The sequence below is a fragment of the Vicia villosa genome, linkage group LG2, assembly GCF_029867415.1.
Source record: "Vicia villosa cultivar HV-30 ecotype Madison, WI linkage group LG2, Vvil1.0, whole genome shotgun sequence".
Taxonomy (NCBI): Eukaryota; Viridiplantae; Streptophyta; class Magnoliopsida; order Fabales; family Fabaceae; genus Vicia; species Vicia villosa.
The window spans coordinates 58,332,513-58,351,407 of NC_081181.1; the positions used below are offsets into that span (position 1 = coordinate 58,332,513).

Below are 18,895 nucleotides of genomic sequence, written 5' to 3' on the forward strand. Positions count from 1 at the left end.
ACGAAGAGAAATGCTTGTCAAAATCAATTTTCTTCCAAATGGGCCCAGGTTCTTTTGTTCTAAACTTATTCATAAGCCCATCTATGGTCTCTATACTCAATAGCACGCCCCTTGCTGTTTTATTTTATTTATTTTGGAATTATTTCCATTTAAATACAAATTAAATTAAACAAAATGTGAAAACAAGGAACAATTGTATATGGGCTTTGCTTTCATTTACCTTGAGGTCCAAGATAGCCCATAAAACATGTCAATTTCGTGCACAAGCTTCAAGGGCAAGAAAAGAGCCAATTTTGGAAAGATTGCATGTTGATTTTTCAATAAAATATTTTCATCAATGCAAGATGTTATGGACACAAAACCTAACCCTAAAGACCCCATATATATATTCTAAAATATCAGTAGGGGAGAGGGGACGATTTTTTTGGGGAAGGAGGCAAGCATAATAGGGGTTTCACGTGGCCAACTATACAAAGGAATTAGGGCATGATCAAAAAGGAGGTGCAACGAAATTTTCCCAATTCTAGTCGTCCCAATACCTTCCTGAAGATCAAGGGAGTGAGAAAGAGCCAAGAGCCATGGCCAGAAATACCTGAGCACTGCATATCGTGGTTTGCGTTTTCTCTTTTATTTTGGATTTCGTATTTCATATATATGCATGTTTTAATCCAAGCTAACCATATCAATAAGTTTATGAGTCGATATAACACAAGCCTGGGCTGTTACATGCGAGTTCCCACGCAAGAATTGATCTCTGCCATTGTTAGGGCTTCATCTTGGTGAAGATGTGCAGCCACGGTTACAGCAAGTTTCAGACTAAAAGAAAGGTACCATTGAATTTGTATCCTATTAAATAGTGGATCTGGGCTATTTGTTTCTATGTTTCGGTCGAGTTTTGCAGGTTTCAATGAAGGGGTTCGTCGGAGAAGAAGCGTAAATCCGGCGCCGGCGGAGGTCTGAAAAACCAGGGTGGAGGCCAAAGCACGCGTGGCATTCTCATGCAATTCGATTGGCCTGTTAAAAACATATCCTCTCTCCTCACGCGTGTATGAACATCACTGGCCAGTCAAATCTTCAACTCTCTCTCTCTCTCTCCGGCGCTGATTCGCTTATTCCAATATGCCGGGGCCCACTTTGAGTTCGTTTGACTTCTTTCCATTCACTACGTTTTAATATATTTATTATTTTGTAATTGTTTATTAAACAACAAAAAGCAGGCAACTTGGCTGGTTATACGTGAGAATTGGTAACCACTAGGTCTTGGGTTCGAACCTAGGCTGGTTACAACATCTTTTTATCTATTATTTAGATTGCACTATCATGCACCCTCAGATATTAGCCATAAGATCTTCCATAATCCTAATCTAACGTGCCAGGATTGCAAGGCTTACCATGGACACTCCCAGGTTCATAACACAGGATTTCCTACCAGGTTTTATTTAATTGTTTTTTTATAATTGTTCATATAATTGTATAATTAGTCTTAAAATATATATATATATATATATATATATATATATATAATTAAATTTTAAAATAAAAATAATAGTAAAATGGAATTAGGATTAGGGCTATGTTAGGTTTTAGGATTTCCTCCCGATTATTTCGATTATATCGATTTAATCTATTTAATTAGTTTTAATTATTAAATCATAACAACCCTAGAAAGGTTACATGCCTTAGGGTTTGCCCAATCCCACTGTCATTTGGCAAAAGCCTTAATTCTTATTCAATTGATTCGGGATTAATATAATTTTCTCCTCGATCCGACTAAACCTATTAGTCGCATTGACGAGAAATAATTTTAATTGATCCTTTGTTTAATTCTCTTCTCGACCCGACTAAATCTATTAGTCGCATTAGACAAGAGATAAAATTACAAAATTAAAACACATCTCATTTGTTGCCCGCGACGATCGAATCTATCGGTCAGAGTAACCAGCAATACCCCATTAATCCGTTAGCTATAATGATCAAATCTATTGATCATCGCATCTAACAGTGACATATTAAATCAGGGTTGTACGCCCAAAACATTCAAAACACACTAAACCACGACACTACAGATTTTCATCTCTTCGACACTGCGATGTTCAAAACTACGATAAGGTAATTCAGAATACCTTCGAACTTCGAATTTCAAAAACTACGATAGGCCATTCAAAAAGCCTTCAAACCATATCAAATCAAATTCTAAGGCGTACAACCCTGTGCCCGAACTACGTTGACTCTGATTCTCCCTAAGGAGACACGTAGGCACTTGGATAACCAAGGCGAGTCCCCCCCCCCCCCTAAAATCTCAATTTTTACCCTTTTCACTTCTTTAGCTATTAACCTTAACTTTTAGCCATAAAATTTGACCATTATATTCAAAGCCATAGGAAAGGGTTGAGGGTGCCTAACACCTTCCTTCGACCTGATTATAATAATCTTACCCCGATCTCTAAACTGCGTAGGGTTTCCTATTCGCCCTTCAGAATAGGTGGCGACTCTAAAAGTCTTAATTTTTAGGGCAGGTTGCTACACCCGCAAGTACCCACTCGAACCCGCCCCGAAGTTGACGGGGCAAACCCGTTTTTACTGGGTTTAGATTTTCCCCGATTACAAAATATGGGGACGGGTCGGGTAATGGGGACACTAGTATCCACCCCGAACTCGTCCCCGAACCCGCCCCGTTTATTTCATTGTGTATATTATTATATATTTTTGATAATTTAGAATATTAAATACGTGGCCAAAGTTTTGATATTTTGATGTGTATTTATTATTTAAAATATTTGAAATGTATGTATTAATTTTTTTGAAATTGTTTCATTTTATTATTTAAAAAGTAATTTAATTTTGGAAAAATAAGTATTTATATAAAAAAAATTGATTTCACTAAATGAATGGTCGACGCATGTGTAAGGAAAGTGGATTTTCTGCCTTTTTGGGTTGCTTAGGTCGACCCAGGCTACTGTATAGGCCGACCTACACTGCGTAAAAACTCAGAAATCACCATTTTTCTTCCCCATTCCCCTCATACAACAACCACTAACCCTCATACAATTTATATATCAATTGGCAGCAATTTAACACACATATAAGGTTCCTAAACATGTTTCTAACTATGGTTCATCCATACAAACATCATCAAACATGCTTTGATTCATAAAATCTTATGAAATCTACCAAACCCTAACATTTTCTAAATTCATGAAATTGAAGAATATAAAGCATACACAACATTACTGTCGCGGGCGAAAAATCGTTTTGTTCCTCTTTTCTGTGGGATGAGACACCTGATGCCTTCTTTGGGCTCGAGTGCTCATAAAAAATGATTTTTCTTTTGTTTCGACCAAACTTTTTATTATTTCCAAAGGAGGAAAAGGAAAAAAGCTGCAATAACCTAAAAGTGGGGGGAGAGATCTTTGGGTAAGAGGGTTGGTTATACGAAGGGAAGGTATTAGCACCCAACGTATCTATAGTACTCTATAGGTTTCTTTGCTTTGTTTTTCATTCCATGATATTGAAAGGTTCTTGTGAAATAGGTGGGACCTAAGGTGTTTGTTTGATTATGCTCGCAAAGATCATCGCGATCCTCTGCATACATATCCCTTAGAGGGAATCAGAGCATCTGTAGCTCGGGGTCTACGGGTGCTAAGGTTTGAATGGTTTTTTTGTTTTGTTTTGCTCGCCAAGGATCGACCTTGTGCCTACGTATTCTCAAAGGGATGTTGAGAAAGTCAGAGCAATCGTAGTTCCCACTTATGCTAGTGGAAGCAAAGGAAAATAGACAAATGTCGTCTAAATGCTAGATGTATCTAATCTATATCATCACATACATCTGTTTGATTTTGTTTGTTTGTTTAACCAGCCTTGTGGCAAAAACTTTCAATGAAGTCAGCCTTGTGACAAAAAGTTTTGATTAATCAGCCAGCCTCGTGGCAAAAGTTTCAATGAAGTCAGCCTTGTGACAAAAACTTTGATTAATCATCCAGTATGGTGGCAAAACAGTTTGATTGATTAGCCAGCCTTGTGGCAAAAAAGTTTGATTTTGATTGATTGATTGTTTGTGATGATATATAAGAGATACTCCTAGCATAGAGATGAAAAATGTCTAATCTCCTAGGGTATTTGTTTTGGATATTTGGGATGCTTATAAGAAGCCCGTGGGTCCTTGTACGAAGCCCAAGAGGAGGCTATCCGAGGGTCCTTGCATTGTAAGCCCAAGAGGAGGCTATGGGAGGGACAATCCAGGGTCCTTGCATTGTAAGCCCAAGAGGAGGCTATGGGAGGGTCACTCGTTTGTACAAAGCCCAAGGGGAGGCATGGTATAGTTGGTTTGAGCTCTTAGAGCGATTTCACCGGGAAACCATACTCTATGTCCTAACCTAAACTAGTGGAGATTCTTTGCACGAAGCCCAATAGGAGGCTATGGGGAACCTAGTGTTGTACTAAGTTGAACAAGCATATATAACACAATCACAAGTATGAACAAGTACGAACAAATATGCACAAGTACATGAACAGATATGAACAATTATACATATATGACAAAGTGTGTGTATATAATGGAGTTTATGAAGGAAATATACCTGTAAGCATGATCCATTTGTATACACAGGTTCGGGACTCACACTCGGGGAGAGGTCCACTTGAGTTTATTCAAAGCTATGTAAACAGGTATTTACAAGGGGCTTGGGACTTATACCTACATGGAGGCCCATGGTATATTTTTGGGAAGATTTAAAGAAACCTTCATTTTTGGTTTGTTATTCAAAGTTAAAAACAAATTGATTGAGATACGTACAAAAGGCGTACAATGAAATACCTAATTTCATGTACTGGAGTGGGTATGTACAAAAGGGCTTGGGACTTATACCTACATGGAGGCCCATGGTATTTTGAAAAGTTTTGAATAATTTGAAGTTTTGTTGTTTTGAAAATGACTTGAGAATTGTTTGAAAAGATTTTATTTTGAAGAAGTTTTATTGTTTTGAAAACTGTACAAAAAGAAAAGAAATGGGACTTACACTCTCTAATATTCGAGAGGCCCCACTTCGTTTTGAAAATCAATGAGTTGCATGATTTGAAAGTGAATTGATTACTGTTATGAAAACAGTTGATTGAGTTTTAGGCTTACCTCGAAGAATGAGAAATTGGATTTCTGAGTTTGAGGTGTTACCTTGGTCTTCAAGTGATATGCTTGAAATAAATTATTTCATGATCATCCTCTGTAGCAAATGGAAGACAGAAAAATAGACAAAGCCAGAAGACGACAAAGAAACATATCTCGAAACCTTAAATGAATTGTAATTATTCAAGTGATCTGCAACAGTAATCAAAATCAGAACATGAAAATTCAAATGATTAATTACACGAAGGTTATATGATGATATCAAATTCAAAAGAAAATAATCTAAGAGAAGATATTTTTTTGTGTTTTTTTGAATGGAATTAAGTTAATTAATAAGATAATTAAACAAACAATTATAAAAATAATTAAACTTAACAAGAAAAATAATTCTTTTTATGTCACAAATTAGATTATACAAGTATAAACCTAAATATGAAAAGAAAATATTTTTTGGAGTTTTTTGATTGGTTGATATTAATTAATAGTAAATAATCACACAATTACTAATTAATTAACAAAATAAATTAATTATGTATAAAAATAAAATATTTTCATGTCAAAAATTAATTAAATATTTTATCAACCAAAAAGTGAAATTAAAATGATTTTTGGATTTTTGAAAGTATTTTTAATTAATTATGCAAAGAAAAACAAATTAATTAAGAAAATATTAATATACGATCCTGTGTGGCAAAGCTGATGGTCCATGGTGGACTCGCGCTTTCAGGAGCGTTGGATGAAAGTTGAAATGAGATCTGATGGCTGCAAGCGTGAGAGAGCATCATAGGCGCGTGGACTGAGAAACACCAGAATGGTCAGAATTTCAAATCCAAACGCGCGCAAGGCCTCCAATGAGGAGCTGCCACCTCTTCATCTTCTTCCTCTCTCCGTAGCTAGAACCCTGCAAGTGTAGCTAAAACATTTAGCTACGGATTTTATCCGTAGCCATAGCCCCTGCACATAGCAAAACGTGACACAAGCAATGGAAATTGATTATGAAGACATGGTTGAGCTCGTATGGATCTCACGAACCCAATGGAACCATTAATTTCCTGAAATTTCGCCTAAAACGAAGACCCCTCTTTTGAGCTTCAAGAACCCTAAAATGGCATATCTTGCAAACAACCATTAAAATCCAATTAAAACTCCAGAAATGATCAGAGCATATAGACAATCAATAATATGTAATCAAATTAAGTTTAAAGTGCGTGCAAGTATGAATTAGAACTTGGTTTTGTTCTTGACAAACCGTGTGCTATGGGGCTCGATTCTGGGCCCTTCAAGGCTTGGGATTGATTGGAATAGCTTCAGGAACGTTCAAGGATCATGTTGATGCTTTTAAACCTGCTTGAAACCTCTTGAATCATTCTACAGACCTCCACCTGTTTTGGCTCCAAATTGAAAACGGCCATGGTGTTTCTCTACATCCAGAAACGTTCCAGATGTTTGGATCACTTCTAATTGATGTATGGAAGATGTTTGAAGTGATAGTTTGGTAAATACACGAGTAAATCGAGAATTGGAGGTTTAAGGCTCAATTTGTGCACTCATGGAGTTTTTGTGATGAAACTGACTTTTGGATAGTTTTGTGATGGTTTAATGGTTCAAACAACTTCAAAATAGTGTTTAGAATATGTTTGGATGACACCAATAGTTAGAACTCTCAAGATTTGAAAGTTGAAGTTCTAACTTCTTTGAAAAATGGAAAGAACTTGCAAATAGGTAAGAAGTGAGAAAGCAAGCTTTTCAATGCTTTGGTGTCCTCTTGGATGTGATTTCCTTCTCTTATTTATAGGCAAGGAGTACTGAATTGAAGGGCAAGCAAGTGGAAAAGTTATGATTGAATTTTGTGGAAAAAGATGGCATGGAATATTTTTTCAATGATTACAAAGCTTAACCATGGTTAAGGAACTCAAGTGCCATAATATTCTCTCTAATCTGATCTTTTATGATAAGAATCTGACTTGCATAATTTCATTTGATCATTTCTTGCATTATTGGTCACATAGTGTAAGAACTTTGTGAGAAAATGGTGAAAATTCAAGCATAAGGACCTCTAATGACAAAATTCAAAACCATAGCTATGCTCCATATTTTTTCATGCTCTTGGACATTTTGGAAAGCTCACATTACACACTTCAAAACCCTAGTTGAAAGTTTCTTCAAGATCCTTAAGGAAGTGGGTGAAAAAGATCCATGAACTTTGAAGAAAATGAAGTTTTAAGTGAAATTTTCAAAAGATGTCAACTTTGAAGCTCCATATCTCTTAAATGGTTGATCTTATGGAAAAAATTTATATGTGTCAAAGTTGTTCATTGGATCAAAATCTACAACTTTCATGTTGGAAGTTTTTTTCAGTTTGTAGGTGAAATTTTGAGAAATTCCCTTTCAAAGTTTGGGAAAAACCATGAAAAACACTTAGAAAAATTTTCTAAGTATGAAAGTCAAACTTTTGACTTTTTGATTCTTGATTGATTTTCTTGATTTTTCTTGATCATATGACTTCCCATATCATATATTGATGATTTAAAACTTCAAAAGTCATGGTTGACCAAAATTCCCCAAAAGTCAATGGTGATCTTGTACAGTTGACTTTTTCAGACGAATCGCGTTTCTGGAGATTTCAAATGAAACAGGCTATCCTCACCATATGAATGGTATGAATGGATCATATTGAGGCATTAGAGGATATTGAGCCACGGTTTGAGTTGTGGCACCATGTCCTGATTAAAAAGTCAGTTGTTCAGTGAATTAGGTCAAAAACCCTAATTGTCGACCAGATGAAATTGATGACTGTGGATCTTGAATTGAGATGTAATTTCCATTGGATGTTGTCATAGGGATTATTTGAGGATGATTGAAACCTTTGATTGACTTCCTGGGGGTTTTTAGGGTTTCCCAAATGTGATCCCTGATTTTGGTCCCTGATAGTTCAAAACCCTGATCTGAGGATTTGCCTGATCAATCTTTGTGTAGGAGATGTTATGAGCCAATGGATTAGGTCAAAATGATGCACTTGAGGTCTTGATATCATGTCCCAAGCCATTAGGTCAAATTCTGAGCAAAAGTCAGGAGTGTGCTGTCTTCAGTCAAAACCCTAATTCAGTCGATTCAAAGCTGTTGAGCTTGTTGAAGTGAATCTCTGAGGACCAAATGTTGATTGTTGATGAAGATGATTCATTTGAGATGAAGGGAGAACAAAACCCTAATTGATTGTTGCTTGTACTGATGAGTGATTTCCAGATTAAACCCTGCTGAGCACAAGTAGCAAACACAGCTATGCAATTTGTTAGAGATGCAAATGATGCATATGCAAATGATATGAGGTGGTATCTTAGGTCAAAAATTGGGGTATGACAATTACCCAATCATATAAACCTATAAGAACTTGGATTTTAACCCTTACCTCAAGTTAATTTCCCCCTATCTTCAAGAATCTCCCAAAATTCTCTTCTTTTCTCTCTTCTTCTTACTATCTCTTTCTCTCTAATTGGGCTTAACCCAATTATTCCCCAACATCCTTATTTAACATATTAGGCCCAACTAGTTATATTACTCTAATAACTCAATTAACCTAAATAACACAATTACATACATAATCAAAGATTCAAATAATTATTATATCACATAATAACTAAATAAATAAATAATTATTAAAAACACCAAATAATATAATCACTAATATAATTAATAAAAATACTAATAAAATCGGACTGTTACAGCGGGAACGAGGATTGTTTGGGGATTCGGGTTTGTGTTTGGGGAAGGTAATAACCGTCCTCGACCCGCCCTGTTGTCATCCCTACTTCCGGATCTCACTTAAATTCCAATAGGAAAATCAGACAAAATCATCGTTTGGACCAACACGGCCGTCCGTGTTGGTCTTCCGTCAATTATAAAAAAACTCCAAGCTTCACCATGGCTGACACGACCCATGCCAGGTGACACGGGTGGCCGTGTTGGTCTTCTATTTTTGAGTTCTTCATGAGCTCCTCTGCCTGACACGACCCGTCAGGTGACACGGGTGGCCGTGTCAGGCTTGCTGTAACTTTGCTAAAACTTCTTCGAAACCTCTTATTTCTTGACTTTTCTCGTACCGAGTACGTATGATTCATTCTCTAAACCTGAAACAGTCACAAAAACCAACCAAAGCATAAAACGAGAAATGACTTGAAATAAACTTACGAAAACATAAAATGCGAAGAAACTAAAGAAACATAAAATCAACTCAAACGGTAACATAACTTGACACAAATTGATAAGGAATACTTGGATTATCGTCAAACAAGTGAAAAAACATAGTGAAAATGGTGACTGATCAACAACCTAAATGACCCAATAATTACACAATCGTCACTTTACCATAGTACCCAACAACAACCTATGGCTACACCACACCCCAAGCAACAATGCCTTTTTACCGAGGCAATTCAAGTGCGGGATTCTACTAACCATATATGGCTACCCCACCACCCCTCACCACCATGATAAAACTTTGATGGCATGAGGAACTGACTCTTTGACAGTAGGATCGAAGAGTACATGGACAACGAGCGCATGGAGAGTCTAATACAAGATCCACCTGTCATACCCCAAATTTACCCGCATTGATGTTAATAGTCAATTGAATTTATTTAAATTATTTCTTCTACTAATTCTCTTTTCTGATATTTAATTACAATCACATTTATTTTTTATAAAAACCATTTTAGATGAGGGGTTTAATTTTATGTTTATCAAATAGGGCTTTTTTCCAAAAAAAAAAAAAATTAACTATGGCCCATTAAAGACCTTAAGCTTGGCCTTTTGGAAATAGTTGGAAACCTGTATAGAATAATTAAACTTATTTTGACTAATTTTGACTAATATTACTTGTTTAGTATATTTATGTGTAATACACGTTCCGTTGATTAATTTATATATAGAATGTTATAAAATGAAAAGTTCTATAGCTAGTAAAATAATTAAATTATTTTTTTATTATTATCATAACTTAGTGGTGATTCTTAAAGATAGTATTAATAATAATTATGAATATTAGTAAAATGGTTAAGTTAATATTATTAACATTTATTATCTCTAATCATTATCACTATTATTATCATTAACCATTGGTTAGATTAAACTAAACTATTTTTCTACTAATCATTATCACTATGATAATCATTAACCATTGGTTTGATTAAACTAAACTATAATCGGTCAAATTGTTATCAGTTAACCAAATGTTATTATTATAATTACTAACATTACTTAACAATTATTATTATTATAAATATCACTAGATTATTTTATTTAATTAAACGTATTATTATGGTTATAACTAATGTTAAATGGTCATTTAAAATAATAATAATTATTAAATATTATCATATTTAACTATATTTTTTTAATTTTATTTGAAATTGTTGACTAAGTCAAGTAGGTTTTTTTTAACCCTTTCTCTTCCTCAACCAAGCCGCCGCCGCCGCACCCCACCATCATCAACCTCAAACCCTAATTTTGAATCCAACCCAAACCCAATTATCTCAACAAAATCAAAACCAAAAACATCCAGAAAGGAAATAATCTCATCAATTGAATACTAAAATTATAAGTTACAACCAAATCGTACAACAAATCGAATCAAACTTTGATTACCAAATCTCTTTCAATCCTAATTACTATTTAAATCAAACATTAAACTAATTTCCTAATTTGTTCTAATCTAAAAGACTATAAAATCAAACCCTAAGGCTATGTTTGGGAGTTTGGAGGGAAAGGGAGGGGAGGGCTTTGAAAAATAGGAAGAATTAGGTGGAAAGGATAAAAAGATTTTGGGTAAGAAGGTTTTGAAGAGTTTGAGTTTATTCATAACACCAAAAACCCCATAAAATGGGAAAACTCAAAAATTGTATTGAAGGAGGGTTTTGGAGGGTTTTGAAGGGCTTACATAAATTTTACAAATATGTTGTTATAGTATTCTGAAAATTGAAAATTTAGTAATGATAATGACTCTTTTATCATTCTAAACAAAATCATTTTTTCAAAATATGTCAAATATTTTCCTATATTTTTTTTTAAATTTTCATTTTTGAAAACCCTCCCCTCCAAACTCCCAAACATAGCCTAAAGCTAACAAAAAGGGACCGAAAATTTTAAACAAAACAAGAAGGAGTAGAAGAAGATTTTGCGAAGACCTTCCGATTTCGTAGCCACCCATCCTTCGAAGATTAGAGGTTTCAAGTATGAAACCCTAATCTCCTTTCCTTCCACCGCATACCTGGAAACGAAAACAAGGGAGGATTAGAAATCCGAGATTCTCGAAGCAAATCAGAACAAGAACGTAAAGATCCACGGCGAGAGAGAGGTAGATTTTAGGGTTAATGAACTTTTTAGTCCCTCTAAATATTGCAGATTTCGTTTTTAGTCCCTCCAAAATTTTCCTTTAAGAGATCGTCCCTTCAACAATTTTCGTCTAAACAAAATTTGAAATATTTAAAGGGACGAAAAAGTTCATTAACCCTAGATTTTATACTTAACTTAAATTCTTGTTGATGAATGTTGTGTTGGGGTTTAAATTTGGGAGTTGATATTGAGGTTGCTGGGTTTGAGAAAAAAAACGAGAGAGAAGAAAGAACGTGAGAGAGGGTAAGAAAGGAGAGAGATACTAATGGGAATTGAAAAAAGAAAATAAACCGTATTGAGAAATCTTTCACGTTTTTTATTATTATTCTTATTCTTTTACAAATTAAAACAAATAGTAATAATCGGGTGTGTATTATTTGATCATATGCCCTAATTAATCTTTTTAATCTAAGTTAATCTGATGCGTAGATCTCTATTAGTCTACCGTAAATACGAACACGTGCACCCACCAAATCCCAACGGATCCTTATTATATCAACTTTGCCCATACCTATTTATATTCGCACGCTTGGTGCAATCTTTTATTTCTTTTCAAGTGCAAATTACACCCCTGCAACATTCTGGACCCAAATATTCTTTTGGGCGAGATCCTCTTACTATCAGATACACCCTAATTTACCTTATTAGACTAAGATGCACCCCCTGTGTGAATTTCAAATAGAATGATAAAACTAATTAATTTTATTTATCCGATTAATTAATATATATTCCCTATAAATTTTAGATGAGTAATTAAACACATTAAATTTACTTAGTAATTTTGTTTAAAACATTTAGGTGTAAATTATTCACTAAATCTCATTGATTAAAAAATAAAAGGAAATATTCTTAAGATAAATTGATATTTAAAATTATACATGATAATAATAGTCATAACGACTAAATGATATGCTTTAAAATGGATAATACATTATGTTTCGGATATTTTATAATAGTTACGCGAATAATTTATGATAATTGTTAAATCCCTAAACCTTTGACTTTATAAACAAATTGTTAATATCATTCAACTTTTTCTATGTAAAAATATTAATTATTAAATTAGTCAATTCAATATAAACTTTCCTTCAGACTAACATTATTATTAAACCCAAACATTATTTTCTCAAAACAGGATAGTGGATTTATTTTAAAATCAATCATGAACTACGTCTACGATTACACCATTTCAAACTCAGACAATTTCAAGGAGATTTCTAAAAATACTTTGCAATCCCTAAAAACACAATTAACCAACAATATTAACTTGAACTACGATTACTCTGACTTCCTCATTGCACTAGAGGATATGTAGGCATAAGGTTTTGAAACCTCATTGCACTAGAGGATATGTAGGCATAAGGTTTTGAAACCCCAGCGAGTATAACTATAAAAAATACCAACATATTTCTTTTTTTAATATTAATATAATTAATTTTGATATGGATAAATGTACGTTTATCGTATTTCAAGTTTAAAACCATAAAAAATAAATACTTAACCTAATTACCTTAAAATATCAATAAAACTATTTTTTAAGATATAGGCAAATGTACGTTTACCTTATCTTCAATTTAAAACTTATTATAAACCTAAACCTAGAAGGGGTCCCCTTGAATACAAGGGAGACGAAGGGTGCCTAACACCTTCCCTTCGTTTAACCGACTCACGAACATAGAATCTCTGACCATAGGGTAATCCGTTTAATTCCCTTCCTTTAGGATAAAAATAAATGGTGGCGACTCTTTACCTTTAAATTTTAGGCCGGTTGCTACACCACCTACCCAAACCCAACAAGAACCTCAAAGGGGTAGGGGTCGACAGCATGTTCAACGAAATCGGGTAGCGCCTAGGTGCGGAACTAACGGTCTTTACGATGACGATAGACATTAAAATATTTGTAATATTTTTTTAAAAATTTGCAATGCATGTTTTACTATTAATATATATTTATTATTTATTAAATATTTAATTTTATATAAAAACAAAATTAAAAAAAAAGGCATAGACGTCACCCCACATGACAACCTTAAATGGACTTGCACAGAGACGCCATAGTGGGTGGTACATTGGTATATAAAAAAGCACATTAGTGTCATGAGGTGGCTCCTATGTGTAGGGCACCCCAAACCTGGTTATTCAGTTAATTTTTTTGAAAACTTGATTTTTTTAAATTTTTTTAAAAATCCTGGTTATTTATATATTTTTTTTCCTAAAACTAGTAACAAACCCGTGCATACGCACGGGTTCTGTTCGGTTACGCGAATTTGGATACATTATTTATTTTAAATAAAAATGTCAAAAAACAATTAGATAAATAATAGATTATTTCGTATATAAAATTTTTTAGATCAATAATAATTTTTTCTCATATACCATTTTTTGATTAAAAATATTTAATAATAAATACCATGTATCGTATGTAAATATTTAGATCAATAATAGATTTTTTTCCGTATACAGACTTCATTTTTGTTTAGGTATCATTTACAAAGATATTTGGATCAATAGTAAATTTCTTATATAAAAATATTTAGATTAATAATAAATTTTTTTCCGTATATCATTTTTGAATAAAAAATATTTGGGTCATAAATACCATTTTTCGTAAATAATAGATTTTGTTTTTCCGTATACAAATATTATTTTTGTTTAGGTATCATTTACAAAAATATTTGGATGAATATTAAATTTTAGTATATTAAAATATTTAGATCAATAATATATTTTTTCCCGTATATCATTTCTCGTATATAAAAATATTTAGGTCAATAATAGATTTTTCCGTATACAAACTTTATTTTTGTTTAGGTATCAGTTACAAAAATATTTGGGTCAATAGAAAATTTCGTATATAAAAATATTTACATCAATAGTATATTTTTTTCCGTATACCATTTTTGAATAAAAAATATTTGGATCATAAATAACATTTTTCGTAAATAATAATACAAATATTATGTTTATTTAGGTATCATTTACAAAAATATTTGAATCAATATTAAATTTTCGTATAAAAAATATTTAGATCAATAATAGATTTTTTCCCGTATACCATTTTTGGATAAAAAATATTTGATCATCAATACTATTTCTCATATATAAAAATATTTAGATCAATAATAGATTTTTTCTCCGTATACACACCTCATTTTTGTTTAGCTATCATTTACAAAAATATTTGAATCAATAGTAAATTTCGTATATAAAAATATTTAGATCAATAGTAGATTATTTTCCTGTATACCATTTTGGAATAAAAATATTAGAATCATAAATACCATTTATCGTAAATAATAGATTTTTTTCATATACAAATATTATTTTTATTTAGGTGTTATTTACAAAAAAATTTGAATCAATATCAAATTTTTGTATATAAAAATATTTAGATCAATTATAGATTTTTTGGCCTATTCCTTTTTTGAATAAAAAATATTTGGATCATAAATAACATTTTTTAGTAGATTTTTTCCCGTATATCATTTTTGAATAAAAAATATTTGGATCATAAATACTATTTTTCGTAAATAATAGATTTTTTCCGTATACAAATATTATATTTTATTTAGGTATCATTTACACAAATATTTGGATCAATATTAAATTTTTGTATATAAAAATATTTAGATCAATAATAGATTTTTTGAATAAATTTTTCTCGTATACCATTTTTCGTATATAAAAAAATATATATCAATAATAAATTCTTTTTGTGGAAGAAAGAAGTGAGAAAGTGATGAAAGAAAAAAAAAAGAATGGAGAGAAATTTGACAAGTTTGATAAAAAATAAGAGTTATATTATTTTAATAATAAAATTAAAAATTTTATGATGCAAAGACATAAAAACCACAATTTTAATAAGGTAGCAAAAAATTAAATAAGAGTATTTTAATATATAAAAAAACCATTAATTTTCTTATATTATAGATTTACCCCAACAATAAATTAAATTAAACTTATAATAACAATAATGATGACTCTTATAAGTACATGATGATAGCTGAAAAATAAAAAGAATCCCAACGTGTGTAACCGTGAATATAAATACAAAGCACAACAAGGGCACAAACAGCGAGTAACTTCCCTACTCATTGCAAAGATGGCGGCACCCGAAACCACACTTCACTCCACAGATTCTCCCTTAAAGCGGCCAAGAGAAGACGAACTGAACGGTGTCTCCGACACTCTTTCCAAAGAATCTCAACCTAAAGGTTTATCAGCTGTTATCCCTGGCTGGTTCTCTGAAATCAGCCCAATGTGGCCAGGTTCGTTTTCTCTCAATTTTCACTGTTTGTAACTCAATTATTCAATTATCACTCCCAATTTTAAGCTTGTTGTTTTTGTCGTCATGAAAACTGGAATTTAGGTTTTCCTGTTACTTTTTGTTGTTTATTGGGTTTTGGGCTTTATTTTTTATACTTGATTGTTTTTAGGTATTAGTTGTGATTTGCATAGAATCTTACTTTATGATATCATGAAAGTATCAATTTATTCTCTGTGGTCCTGTTCTGATTATGATTGTGTTTTTAGGTTCTGTTATGATTATGTTTTTAATGTCTGTTATTTATGACATAGTTATAATTATGTTTCACGCTGCAAACCTCTGGTCTGGTTTATGCATTGGTTGAACATGCATCTGCTGCCAGTAACCTAAGTAGATTTTTCAATTTTCGGTGTTCTTTGAGGCATCAAGTTTTACAAAACAAAAGAATTTGGATTCTGGAAAAAATACTCATGAATTTGGCTTCATTTTTGCAGGGGAGGCACACTCCTTGAAAGTGGAAAAAGTTTTGTTTCAGGGAAAATCTGATTATCAGGATGTTATGGTCTTTCAGGTACATGTTAGCTTCAGTTAGGCTATGTTTGCGAGTTTGGAGGGGAGGGGAGGGGAAGGCTTCCAAAAATGAAATTTTAAAAAAATATAGAAAAATATTAGACATTTTTTGAAAAAATGATTTTGTTTATAATGATAAAAGAGTAACTATTATTACTAAATTTTAAACTTTAATCTCCCTGTGGTCTGATTTTTATTTACGACGGATGCTTTCAATTTGCAGTCAGCAACATATGGCAAGGTTCTTATTTTGGATGGAGTCATTCAGCTCACAGAAAGAGATGAGTGTGCTTACCAAGAGATGATCACTCATCTTCCTCTTTGCTCTATTCCAAACCCCAAAAAGGTTTTTATACTTTAAATCCCTCTAGGAATTTAGTATATGTCTAGTTTGCCTGTATTGTGTTAGAAATTTTCATGTAGTTTGACAAAATTTTCAGGATAACAATTTAAAGGCATTGTTTACTTTTTATTTTAATCATTATATGAAGTTGGCTTGGAAGAATTTAAGAACGAAATGCTTGTTTCGATTACATAGAATGTTAATGTGCCCAACACTGTGCCGCCTCCTGCTGCACAATTGGTTACATTAGTTTATATACAGTAGTTTTTTATATTTAAAGTTGTTTTGGCCTTTCTTGAGAAGAGCGCAGACTGTTATGGTGTTGTCAATCGCAGATTAAAGGAAATTTTCGTTGTTGAAATTCTGCTATGAGCCTATGCTACAGCCTTCTAGCATTGTTATGTCCGCTAACTTTTCAAGTGTACAAAGTTAATTGTTTTTTCCTTACTGATTTTTTGTTAGGTTTTGGTTATTGGTGGAGGAGACGGGGGAGTCTTGCGGGAAGTTGCACGCCACTCTTCAGTCGAAAAGATAGACATTTGTGAAATAGACAAGATGGTTGTTGATGTCTCCAAAGAATTTTTCCCTGATATAGCAGTAGGTTTTGCGGATCCACGTGTGACACTTAATATCGGTGATGGTATGATCAATTACCCTCCACGTTCCTTGATGTTTCTTAAACAATTCTCTGTTTTGGGATAACATTTCTAATGATTGTTTGTCTTTCAATGTTCTAGGAGTTGCATTTTTGAAGGCAGCTCCAGAAGGAACTTATGATGCAGTTATAGTGGATTCATCTGATCCTATTGGTAGGGTATATCTGAAGTGCCTTATAGTTTTTATGTTTTTCAAAGTTAATATAATGCCTTCTTTTTGTTAATTTTTTATTTGATATTGTTTAGGTCCTGCTCAAGAGCTTTTTGAAAAGCCCTTTTTTGAGTCAGTTGCAAGGGCTCTTCGTCCAGGAGGAGTTGTGTGTACTCAAGCGGAAAGTATATGGCTTCATATGCACATCATTGAGGACATTGTCGTGAACTGTCGCCAGGTATTCAAAGGGTCTGTCAACTATGCTTGGACCACAGTTCCTACATACCCAAGGTATGTGCTTCCATAATTTTATTTCTACTTTCCTATTTACAATTATTTAAGTTGTGTATTCTACATGTCAATTTGCCAATATTTTGTTATATAACATGCTTTTGGATTGGGATATGATTATACTTGTTAATAGTTCTTCTATTTTTTCTCCTTTCCCAGTGGGATGATTGGTTTTATGCTTTGCTCAACTGAGGGGCCTTCTGTTGATTTCAAGCATCCGGTGAATCCTATTGATGAGAATGATAGCCAGCAGGCGGCAAGACCATTGAAATTTTACAACCGTGAGGTATGCTGCACGAGCCATGTTCACTTTCCCTTAGTCCAATAAGGCCGTTGCTTTAGGCCTTATTGGGGGTCAAAGTCGGTCAAAACCCCAGCAAGGCCTAAAGCAACGGCCCCGATGGTTATTTTTTGGAGATAAAAAACAACGGCTTTAGTGGCCTATGAGCTGGATCGGCTCTGACTCTAGAAATTTTCGACTCCAACGCTCAAAACTGTGTTTTTGTTCTCTTTCTTTTCTGAATTTAAATTCTTGAATTTCTGTTTTTATTTCAGATTCATTCAGCAGCTTTCTGTTTGCCGTCTTTTGCCAAGAGGGCAATTGCTTCAAAAGAAAACTGAGAACATCTTCATGGAATTGTTCACATTCATCCTTTAATTGATCCATCCGTCAATGAATTGTGGAATAAATCAGAGCTTCAAGTTGATATTGAAGTATAACTTTTATTTCATGAAATGAGTTGTTGATGGATTCAGTTCTTAGAAACTTGTCTCAAACATTATTTTCAATATGGGACTTTATTTAGCTTGCTCCTCTTTTTTTTTTTAAAACCTATTTTTGAAGTTAAAATTTACTATTGTATTTTGATTAATCAAGTATTTTACTTACTTAATTTGCGCAATTTGTATGGTGAGTATATTATAAACTGGTGAGGAAATTAATGGAGTAAGAGAAAGTGTTCACATAAGTTTTGTTGATCCATCCGGTTCCTCTCTTACACGATCGCTGTAGTAAATAAATTGCTTCAAGGTACTCTATTTAGTATTTAATATTGTGCGATTTTTTTAACAAAAAATAAATCATTTTGCATTTAAACACCCTTACTAGAAT

General features: G+C 33.0%; 1 protein-coding gene across 1 annotated transcript; it reads left to right on the plus strand.

Annotated features, from left to right (window-relative positions):
• Window positions 1-15,526: 15,526 nt before the first annotated feature.
• On the plus strand, window positions 15,527-18,686 carry LOC131650801 (spermidine synthase 1). The gene is made up of 8 exons (XM_058920513.1): window positions 15,527-15,774; window positions 16,268-16,344; window positions 16,567-16,689; window positions 17,149-17,326; window positions 17,424-17,495; window positions 17,589-17,784; window positions 17,944-18,070; window positions 18,340-18,686. The coding sequence occupies exons 1-8, from the start codon at window positions 15,609-15,611 to the stop codon at window positions 18,403-18,405; spliced, it is 1,005 nt and encodes a 334-aa protein (XP_058776496.1). The 5' UTR covers window positions 15,527-15,608; the 3' UTR covers window positions 18,406-18,686.
• Window positions 18,687-18,895: the final 209 nt, after the last annotated feature.